The sequence below is a fragment of the Xenia sp. Carnegie-2017 genome, unplaced genomic scaffold (genome assembly GCF_021976095.1).
Source record: "Xenia sp. Carnegie-2017 unplaced genomic scaffold, XeniaSp_v1 HiC_scaffold_22, whole genome shotgun sequence".
Lineage (NCBI taxonomy): Eukaryota > Metazoa > Cnidaria > Anthozoa > Malacalcyonacea > Xeniidae > Xenia > Xenia sp. Carnegie-2017.
The window spans coordinates 46688-58343 of NW_025813485.1; the positions used below are offsets into that span (position 1 = coordinate 46688).

General features: G+C 31.7%; 1 protein-coding gene and 1 long non-coding RNA gene across 3 annotated transcripts; one reads left to right on the plus strand and one right to left on the minus strand.

Annotated features, from left to right (window-relative positions):
- Window positions 1–62: 62 nt before the first annotated feature.
- LOC124445585 (hemicentin-1-like) lies at window positions 63–11561 on the minus strand. Of its 2 annotated transcripts, none has more exons than XM_046996315.1 (18): window positions 11102–11561; window positions 9695–10063; window positions 9171–9446; window positions 8413–8670; window positions 8021–8242; window positions 7526–7792; window positions 7100–7354; window positions 5591–5881; window positions 5096–5389; window positions 4992–5006; window positions 4670–4915; window positions 4376–4534; window positions 4224–4248; window positions 3061–3176; window positions 1155–1481; window positions 934–1083; window positions 748–824; window positions 63–647 (listed from the first exon to the last, which is right to left on the minus strand). In XM_046996315.1, exons 1-18 carry the CDS (start codon window positions 11139–11141, stop codon window positions 471–473), a joined length of 3564 nt encoding a protein of 1187 aa, XP_046852271.1. In that variant the 5' UTR covers window positions 11142–11561; the 3' UTR covers window positions 63–470. The 2 variants fall into 2 exon arrangements, with proteins under 2 accessions (XP_046852271.1, XP_046852270.1); XM_046996314.1 differs by having other exon boundaries at window positions 8021–8317.
- On the plus strand, window positions 972–1625 carry LOC124445596. The gene is made up of 2 exons (XR_006948201.1): window positions 972–1059; window positions 1262–1625. It is a non-coding gene; the product is annotated as an uncharacterized LOC124445596 (long non-coding RNA).
- Window positions 11562–11656: the final 95 nt, after the last annotated feature.

Here is an 11656-nt window from a genome sequence, read left to right on the forward strand (position 1 = left end):
CGTGTCGAAAATAAACAAAATAACCACATGCTTACATACGGGCGATTATGGTATCTACTGTATTATATTGTTTATGCTTTATTTATTCGGATTCCATTTCCAGACATGAAAATCAAACGTTTCGAAAGGAATTGTTACACAGACAGACTTACAACCTTGCAACACGAAAGCGATATCTCTATTGTAAATATTTCCTTTGAGCGCACCCCCCGGCGATCGGCCAAAAGTCCTGCCGTTGATCCAGACGCGATTTGGCATCCGAAGCATAGATCTAAAGTATCTAACTAAAAATTCTGTACTGTCATTTATAGTATAGTTTATACGTATAATAAAAGATGTGAATTCTGTAGTGGTTTAAAAAATAAAAAATCCCTTAAGGATTATACAGAGAACAATAAAAAAGGAAAAGCGATGAATGAAAGTGTAGAAAATTGTCCTTATAAATTTTGACATTGTCTGTGTGTGATCTTTTAAACCAGATAGCTCACCAAAGTACTTTCATCATTACTCATATCAAATGATTCTCTCGTTGGAGTCTCCCTTTCTGTCAATTGCTGTCCAGACTCAGATAAACTATGACGTGATGACGGTCGCCGTAATTTGCCTTTTGCGTTTTTGGCATTTTCTGAGCCAAGGCTGTTTCGAGACTGGTACAACGAAAAACGAACAGTTTAAACTTACAGATGAATTTTGCCTCTATTTACAACATGTTATCTTTAAGAATGACACAATTTTTTTTTGTTTTACCTGCGATTTCTCTCTTTCCAACAACGTTTCTTTTAAACGTCGCGGAGAATCTCCATAACGATCACTCCAAGCGTCTTCTGCAAAAAGTAGTTTAAATAATTATAACACGTTTAAATAATTACAATCGGTTCTAAATATTTAATAGAAATATACAATTATTGCAAACAACAACATATTGAATCGTACCTGGTATAGTACTTGAGTGAGGTAAAACTGGCATTGGAGGAGGAAGAGGATCGTCGCCTGAAGCATCATCAAGATCAAAATTGTCTTCATGATAAGGTGGAAGAGAGTTATCACCAAACGTTCGAGGTTTGTAAGGGGGAGGCGCACCTCCTGAATAGACAATAAACCCCTTCACTTTAACTTTATGACAAAATTTTGTTATTTATATTATTAAAACTTACGTCTGTTCTGTCGCTGATTATTATTGCTTTTATCGTTTGTAGCGTTCTCATCATTAGAACGAGATACATCCCTGGTTTCATTGCGTGATGATTTTCCATTATTATAGACCCTTCTGTGATCAGGTTCCGACGATAATTTATTGTCCAGTAGTCGTTGTTTATGAGAGTCATCGGAATCATCTTCACTATCATTATCTATCGATGGAGATTTTTTTATTGATTTATGTGGTTGGTGAGGTTTGCTATTTTCATCTGGAATTGAGCGTTTCTCATCCTCATGAATCGTAAACGTATTCATATCTTCAGAATTTGGTAAATAATAACTGTCTAAATAAAGACACCAAAAGACAATTGTTGGAATAATTAATGACAAAATCATACAAAAAATACGTACGCATCATGAAATAATGTAGATTGATGACCATTATGTACATCAAAATAATAATATTATTCATATATTTTCGTCAATTATTTAAAACTCTTCTTTTTTGCAAGTGTTTACTATTCTCGTTATAAAATAAAAACAATATAACGCATGCGCTGATTGGTCTTTAGCTGTGTTTGCATCATTGAACTAAAATACATGGAACGCCCTTAAGCAAATAATTGAAGCCAAATCTTACACCCAGACATGCGAGTGTAGTGTTTCGAGATTCTCTCGAGGAGTGATAATTGATCGACTATACACGCGTGTCTGGAGTAAAATCGCAGCTTCAAAAACTTATTAGGGTTTTGTATTAAAGGTATCGTTCCATGTATTTTAGTTCAATGGCTTGCATTAGCCTGCATAAAACAGATATGAGCTCACTCAATTAAAGCAATCAAACGGAATTTGCAAATCAACCATGAATACATTTTATAAGAAAAATTAAAACGTTTGTTTTAAATTTTACTGTTTCGCATTGTTCTTATTTTATAGAAGAAATAAAAGATGTTTCTCGTGTTTGCATTGATCGGCTCTGGAGTTCTCTCAAAAGTCTCCTCGGTTAGCATAAACCTGTGCAAGCAAAGTAAACATCTTTTATTTCTTAACTAACATGACCCACTATCATAATTCAATCATTGTAATACATGTCACGAGAATAGCCACAAGTTACTCTCATAAATGCATTAAACCAAGGAAATCCCCAAAGGATTCTGGAGTTTATTTTAACAAATCTATTCAGTGGGGAGGGCATTTGCTTCCTACATACTGAAAATGACCTTCTTATTTTAATAATTGGTGCCAAACAGCAACTTCTAACATGTTGTGAAAACATTTTTGCAACATCATGTTAAAACAAATATGACTCAAAATTGTCCTATTGATAATATACTTTCATTTAACATTAAACATTGTATGTTCTAAAATTGTTTATTCAATAACTTTTCATTTTCAAGATATTGTAGTTTATGTAATGGATGCTTTTACACAGCTTTTTACGGTATTTTGCATCATGAGAATTTGAAAGGGCAGGTATATTTGCTGAGATGTTACTTCAATCGAGCAGAATTCCTTCGTTGTGAATAATCAATGGGTATTGAAAGTGAACAATGCAGAAACTTTGAAGCGACTCATTATGCAAAATGACGCTGTAGATTAAGTAAAGCAGATAGTATAAAATCTTCAATATCTTAACAATGAAAAGAGATATATGTAAACTGTTTTAGAAAGTCTCATCTTCAAAATTCTATTGAATAAAAATATAATTCAAATAGTAAAATTTTCGAGTCATACAAACTTTAAGCTCACAAACTTGCTGACAAAATGTGCGTTAGTATACGTGTGAATCTGAAATATCAGCCTCTTCAATGAACATGTGAACGATAGAAATTATTAAAACCATCTTTTGAGATATCATTGCTTAACAAAAATAATGTCATACGTAATGTAAAACATTGAAAATTAAACAACAACATAACTTACCACGGCCTTTTTTTTTCTTGTTTTTATTTCCAGAATTAGAAGATTCATATGAATCATCATAAACTGAACCACCAATCAGACTTCGTCGATTAATCATGTCAACACTCTCAGGCTGCCTGAAAAAATAACGAGTTCACCTATAAGCATAATTTTTCAACTCTACAAAGAAAAAAATTGACATAAAAGTCGTTTTCAGTTTTGTAATAATACTAGCTACCAATATCCACCATAGTCCATACATAGCTATCAATATCTACTATAGACGTGATAGCTAGCTATCAATATCCACCATGGTCCATACATAGCTATCAATATCTACTATAGACGTGATAGCTAGCTATCAATATCCACCATGGTCCATACATAGCTATCAATATCTACTATAGACGTGATAGCTAGCTATCAATATCCAACATGGTCCATACATAGCTATCAATATCTACTATAGACGTGATAGCTAGCTATCAATATCCAACATGGTCCATACATAGCTATCAATATCTACTATAGACGTGATAGCTAGCTATCAATATCCAACATGGTCCATACATAGCTATCAATATCGACTATAGACGTGATAGCTAGCTATCAACATCCAACATGGTCCATACTAAACTATCAACATCTCTTAGACGCTATAGCTATCAATATCCACCATGGTCCTTACAATGCTTACATGGCTATCAATATCCACCATAACCCCTAATAAAATTTAAATTAAAAAATGGCGAATCGAACTTTTATAGGTAATTGTGCATATGATGTTGTGTTTAATGCTTACATTTTTATACAGCAGGAAAGAAGATCGCTTTAAATTTCAATTTATATGTTTATGATTTTATAACAAAGATTTTTCTCATATAAAAATTACAAATCGAAATTGTATTTTTCCACCGTTGGGAATGGTGAACAGTTGGAGGTTTCACTGCCATTCCAAACAAAACCAATTAAACCTTGGGTTTATCCTTGGGTGGTAACACAAGCAAGAGAATCTACATTCAATTCCCAAAAGTGGAAAAGCTATTAATATTCAACATAATTCTTACATCTAGCTATATGTTAATAAGAATAATTGACCTTATATATTTATCATTATAACCAGCGTATCATACACTAACATCAACACACATAGCAAGTATTTAATCTGATCAAAATTAATTTACCTTCGCATAACGACGACGTTCTCATCTAAAATGTAAAATGATAAAAATAAAAAAGTAAGATAATGCTTGAAAATTAAAAAAATCATATTTTCACTCTCGACATTATTACTTTAAATACAGACGAAATTATGTGTAGCCAATTCAAACAATACCTCGTTTTGGCTTTTGTCGTTTTCGAATAAGACAAAGAAAGAGGATAAGTACTATAACAAGAAGAAATCCACCGACGCCAGCAATAATCGCAATTATTTCTTCTTTTGTCAATGTTTCTTTTGATCGACCACTAGCTGTTGGAGATTTCCATGCTAGCACTGGTAAAAAAAAACATTACAAAATACATAATTCTCAATGATAGAAACGTGTCATAAGGTCAGTTCCTACTAAAAGTGAGGGATAGGATATAGCTACCAGGATAAAAATCAAAAGTGAATGAAGTTGCTATATACCTTCACCAGCATATGTGATTTGAATGACTCCTTGTGAATACCATAAAACTTCGAATACATAATGTGTATTCGGATCCAAATCTTTAATAAGAAACGGCGCTTCATTATCAAAACTCGTTTTTCTTGTATCCCATACATCTTTCTCTGAATTCTTACGAAACCTAACTTCTTTCGTCAAATTTTCTTTTGTATTAATTATAAACTGTACTCTAATAATTTTGCCATCATCAAACCTTTCCACATAAGCTAAATAAAAAAGAAATAATTAATAAGTAAATATTGAAATTTTACTCAAACTTATCATACCAAACTCTCAACTTACCTGATCCAAAAAATGCTAAATAAAAAAGCAAGAGTTTTAACATTTTGTCGTAGCGACGTACATAAATTTCATCATTAAGAAGGTAAATAAAAGAGTAGACAAACCTTGAGTTCTTTGTCTGACATGATTGCTTGTATTTTTACTTGGTCCATAATTATTAGTAGCTTTAACGTAAAATACATAGTCTTCGTCTGCTTTTAAATTCTCTTTAATAGTAAAATGATTTTCATAAATAATTCGAGATTGTTGTGGACCATAATAAACAACAAACCAAACATCATCTCCACCATCATAACCAGGTATCCACTCGACATCAGCATACACCTTGGAAACGTCGCCATTCGGGAAATTTTTGATGTAAGTTTTCACATTCTTAAGATAAGGCGCTTCAGGGATTCCTAAAAATGTAAAAGAAACAATGAAGACAACAACTTTTACGATATTACTGTAATAATGCATTGTACGATATAACTATTATCTATATATATATACATAAAGGATTTTTGAACTCATGCCTTAATACATGTAAAACTCGTATATTAATGCAGGGGCGACGGATTTGAGCTAAAATACAAAATTAAACTAAAAGAAAATGTTACCTTTGGGACGTATTTCATAAACCTGGGTGGCATTTCCAAGATTGTTATATGCCTGACATACATATTTAACGCCATATCTAGCCTTTACCCGCAGTGTAGAACTTCCATCGTTTTTAATAATCATTAAGACATCCTTGGAGCTTTCGTTTAAATTGATCATGGAAGGATATGAAAGCCAATTGAAATGAGCAGGAGGAAAAGCTACTGCAGTACAAACTAAAGAGACTTCTCTTCCAGATTCTTCTCCAACAATTGTATTAGCAGAAGACGTAGTTTCAATCACTGGACGAACTGTAAAAGGGGTTAAAAATGGTTTAGAAAAATGTTAATAATCACGTTAAGTGGTTACATGTTATGGAAGATCTCCCTAAATTGTAGAAAATTTCTTATGAGTAATATTGTCAGCATGCTTATTTTTAGAACCAATATTTTTTGTGATATGTGTACCACAAGTGATCAATTTCCATAAAATTCAACAATTTTATGTAAAATCCACCAGGTTTTCAGCGCAACAACAAAAGAAATAAAGAAAAAGTTGACGAAGAAACGATCAAAACAAAAATTGATAAAGAAACGACCGATCATAATTGGTACATCACAAGAAAGCAAACATAATAGTTTATTAGCTAAGAAAGTTCATTATACAGAGTGTATAAAAAAACTGAACAATCATGAAAACGTCGTTAAAGATTGCAAACATTTAAAGAAACATTTGGTGGAAATAGTTGTTGAACTTCCTATGTTTCATTTGATAGTTAAATTGTCGTAAATAATAAAAATTTTAAAGGTAAAAATTGTGTTACCGAGAAATAACTTACGCACGAAATGGTCAAAGCTAAAAAAGAATTGGAACACACAGCGTTAAACATGGGCAGATGTTGTTTACGCAAAGAATGTTTTAAAAATTTCGCTAATGCGTATATGCGAATGCCCAGCTTTCAAGTCGCTGGTTATTTTTGAGTTTACGTTTTCCCATTTTTTTACAATCCTCCTCAATTATGCATAAATGTGAGCTTAAATTAATGCAAACCTGAATAATTGATTAAGGCTTTTGAAAAAATTGGCAATTAACAACGAAAAACGCAAATTCATCTGCGATTTGGATGCGTAGAGTTTAGGCACGGTTTGGCCAAATTTCTCGAAAAGTTGTAAGCTAGAGCAACAAACGCCATGTTTTAACCATATGTGCTACAATTCCTTTTTAGCTTTATCATTTTTGTGCGCAAGCTATTTTAAAAGTGCTTCTTGGTAACACAATTCTCATTCTAAAAACGATGATTTGAGCAATTTTGATCTCAGGTGAGCAATTGGAAGTCTAACGACATATTTCCACGAAACGTTTTTGCAGATCTTGCGCGTTGATGAGTTCAGTGACAATTTCCCAATTGTTCAGTTTTTTATACATCCTGTTGTTTAGCGACAATGAAACTTCCGTGAAATATGCACTTTAATTGGTAGGCACACAAAAATTAAATTATTCATAGTAGGTATCAACAAAAAAGTGCTCACAGTAGATGATTACGTCAGTGGAAGAAGAAGAATTTGGAAAAACTCCATTGCCAGCAATACATATATATTCTCCTCTGTCGCGATACGTTACAGAATCAATACTGAGACGTTCCCCAATAAAATTAAGCAATTTGCCATCTTTCCTCCAGTATATCCAAGGTACGGGAATGCCAGTTGCGTTGCAAATCATTAGAAGTCGTTGAGATTCGTTGAGGAAAATATTTTGTGGAGGAGAGATGATAATTTTGGGCGGAACTAAAAACGACAATTTCAATTTTAAAAATATATTTCAATTGCAATCCATTAACTGTTTTTATACATTACACCCAAAAATACACGATCTACATGATGCACCGGGAACAGTAAATTGAGATGGAGAACATGTTATGATAATAATGGTTATAAATATGAAAAATGTGCAAATACCGATGACAAAAACTTCGACAAATTGCTTTTTTCCTTCTCCAACATAAGATAAAGGAGCACAAGACATTTTTCCAGCTTGATGAATTTGAATCGAATCAAATGTAAGTACTCCAACAGTTTTATTTTGAATGACAGTTCCATTACTATATCTCCAAATATAGTACATAACCGGAGGATTACCCCGCGCTGTACATTTCAATTCAACTCTTTCACCTTCACGTACTTCACGTCGATAAAAATCGTTCTTATTTGTGACGTCAGGTAAAACTATAAAATAAGTAAAATCGTTCCATTGTAAAGATTTTTTATCAAATCTAAACCAGCTCTTGAATTCATACTTTTTCTAAAATGTATCATAAAAATTGTGCACTTCTTTCATGTAACACATGATAAATACTTTTTTTAAGATTTTCTTTAAGATTCAAAATAGAAACATTTTTGGACAATTTAGTGTGAACAATTTTGAAATTTTAATAAATTTTACAATGAACTTACATAATAGATTTAATCGAACAGTTTTTACATCACGACCATAAAGATTACGAGCTTCGCATCCATAATCACCATTGTCATTTCTCCTTGCTGGTGATAGTCTGAATGTTGAAATAGCTTCAGCAACTCGACCACTTTGATCAGTACGAATATATGTACCAGGATTATCTCTAACAGGTGCACCATTTTTCAACCATGTTACAACAGGTGCAGGTTTGCCTGTAACTTTACACAATACTGAGTAGTTACGATTTTCAATGGCATCCATTGTTGTGGGTAATTCAGATACTTTAGCTGGAACTAAAGTTATACAAGATATGAGTCAAATAATTCTCAAGAAAAGGTTGACACATTGCTAAATTTTAAAAGCCAATAAACAAAGAAGAATAAAATACCTTTGACATTAATTTTGAATGAAGCTGTTGGCCCATTTCCAAGTCTGTTTGATGGAACACATTTCAATGTTTTACCATCTTTGGTAAGATCTAATTTTATTGTATATCGCCCATTCTGAACATTATTTACTGGAGCAAGAGAATCACCAAAGAAACTAAATGTGGCAGGAGGTTTTGCTTCAGCAGAACATTTGAAATCCACATTACTGCCAGTCAATTGTACCACTGTTGTATTTAGTAGAGTATTGACAGGTTTATCTGTCATACAAACAAAAATAATATTTTATTATTAATTTGTAAATAATAACTTAATAAAAAATGTCAATATTCATTCAAATAATACTTTCTTTAACAGTAAAACATATTATGCAATACACAACATTTTTTGAATATTACAATGAAATAACATAAAATTAATGGTTTGAACATGGGATTATCATAAGATGTTTCTTGATGTAGATTGGCCAGGTTAGTAGAGTCCTGAGAAGGACTGTTGGTGTTGATGTTGATTGATATTTGATAAATTTAGGGGTATTCATTGTCCTTAAAGGCTGTTGAAAGGTCAGTCAACATCAACACAAACAGTCCTTCTCAGGACTCTACCAACCTACACAATCTACATGTACAAAGTACAAAACATGTAAAATAAAATTAGATAATTGGTTGAATTGAAAAAAATTAATACAGAAGCAAATATGTTTTCTCAAGAATTTCATCGTTTATCAACATGACATTACAAAGATGTAAAAGAAACTTACAATTTATAACCAAAGTTGTTGTAGGAAAAACTGTCGCAGTTCCAGCTTGATTGCTTGCTTTACAAACATATTTTCCACCATCATTTCTTGTCAAATTGTCGAATACAAGATTTGAATTAAATGAATCTGTTTCTTTATATCGATCTAGATTCTTTTCCCAAATAATTTTAATTGGTTTTGGGCTTCCTTCTGGTTCACACTTAATTGTGAATGCTTTTCCTTCATCCAAAATTTGTTCACCACTATTAAAACTCCCAGAAGGAAAAAAAGGCTTCACTACACAACACAAAAATTTCAAAATAAGTTTGTTTAAAGTTTTTGCATTACTTCAAGGTAATGTCAAGGTAATGTCAGAGTACATGTATGTAATGTCAAAGTACATGTATGTAATGTCAAAGTACATGTATGTAATGTCAAAGTACATGTATGTAATGTCAAAGTACATGTATGTAATGTCAAAGTACATGTATGTGGTGAATAATGCTTTAAAATATTAAGAAAATCATCTCTGTTTAATAACTTACCAAGAACATTTAACTTGATGCTAGATGATTTTTTTACAATTCTCTGGCCAAAAAAATATGATAACTTTAAAGTATAATTTCCATCATCTGCAGATTTTGTGCTTATAATGCTAAGAGTAATTGTATTCAAATTTGTATCATGTTTAACTGACCAGCCCCTTCGTATATAAGGCTCAAAGGGAACAAAAGTTGTGCCATCAGGACGAAATTCTCCAACATCAACATCTATTGATTCTTCAATTTTTCTCAAAACAATTGAACCAGAGTTGAAGCTTTCCCCTGATGCTATAGTTAAATCCCACACTAGCTGTACATTTTCCCCTTCCAAAACATCCACTTTTGATTTTTTCCCAATTAATGTAAGACAATCTACAAAACAAAACACATCATCAGATAAAATAAAGTAAGACAAGAAAAAGGGTCATGTATACAACTCATTCACAATTTGAATGCAATAATAGCAGGCATTTGAAAGTAAAATAACTGTGTTCTTGTCAGATGTGCATAGAGATAGACAAAATAAATCTGAGTTGAAGGGATACTGCAATATGGCACAAAAATTTACCACAAAAAAATGAGAATGAACATATTGGCATCTATCACCACATAAAATTATAGATTAATTGACATTAAAGAGGTTTTTATTAAAATTTTAAACAATCATGGAATTATAACTATATAAAAATCATAAACACTTTGCTTTCTCAGTAATGATGAAAAAAATGTCCAGTGTAATTCATTGTTGTTCATTTGCTTTCTTATGTCAAGGGTCTAATCATTATTTAAGTCATGGCGTAAAAATAACTGCTAACAAAGTACGAAATCAATATCCACAATTACAAACTTTAAAGTATACCACTCAAAACAAATTAAAATTATGCTTAGATGATTTAGGCTAACAAATACAATATTTTTCTATCTTTTCCTCAATAATGTAAGAAACGTCAACAATATGACATGACAGCTTTGTGGTGAACAAATAGAATGGTTTGTTTCATAAATCATACAACAATGATAACTTATTACTACTCGTCATAAGTACAAACTACAAATTTAAAAAATAAGAAATTTTAAATCCAACCAGCACCAAAAGACAAATATTAACATGCAATAGTCAACCAACACATGATATAAAAGTAATAATTCAGTTGCAAACATGAATTCAATAAACAGTAAAATTCAATGTAATAAGGTGTTGTGTCATTTTTTAACAACGATCTAAACATTCTTTATAACAACACCAATACTGTGTAATGGTGTTGTTAGTACAAGCATTTATTTATATAGATTTAACGTGATATGAAAATACTACACTTAATTCTATAGTCAAGTTTGAACCATACTACACTTAATTCTATAGTCAATAGTTCGCAGTGAAAGTAAATCAATATGAATGTCTTACATTACCTGCAATGTTAAAACAAAACAAAAATATTATCCAGCGCATAGCGTCCACAAATTCGTTTTAATAATTTTCAAATAACTATCATATTTTAATTCAATAATGACGTTTCAAAAAAACATGTAAAAATCAAATGTAATACACAGTTGTTCCACAGGTTTGTCGCAGTGTTAACTATTTATGGCGAGGAATTCAAAGTTTATTCACAAAAAAGTTCACATATTTTAACAGTGAATATTCACTGTAATTAATTATTCAGCCAATGAAAACCCAATTCTCAAGCACGTGCTTCCTGCATTTAACAATTTGATATAAGAAGGTATTCATCGTCGTACGTCGTCATCCATCGTCAATCGATCTTCAGGCCTGTGTGTATAGTTGTGGCAATTCGTCTTTGCAATAAATAAATGTTGTTTTAATATTGTATACACATTTAACCATTAAATTCGATTGAAATGACACTAAATTGATCGCGACAATTTCACAAAATTTTGTTAAGAGAAATTTGACAACATGCCAAATTGCATAGAGTTTTCTTTTCTTGCAAGTGGGCAGTCAAC

Coding starts and splice junctions, on each gene's coding strand:
- LOC124445585 (XM_046996314.1), bottom strand. CDS start 11,141: ATGCGCTGGATAATATTTTTGTTTTGTTTTAACATTGCAG. Junction 5,882..7,099: donor CACTGACGTAATCATCTACT/GTGAGCACTTTT, acceptor CCCCTTTTACAG/TTCGTCCAGTGATTGAAACT. Junction 648..747: donor TGGAAAGAGAGAAATCGCAG/GTAAAACAAAAA, acceptor TCGTTGTACCAG/TCTCGAAACAGCCTTGGCTC.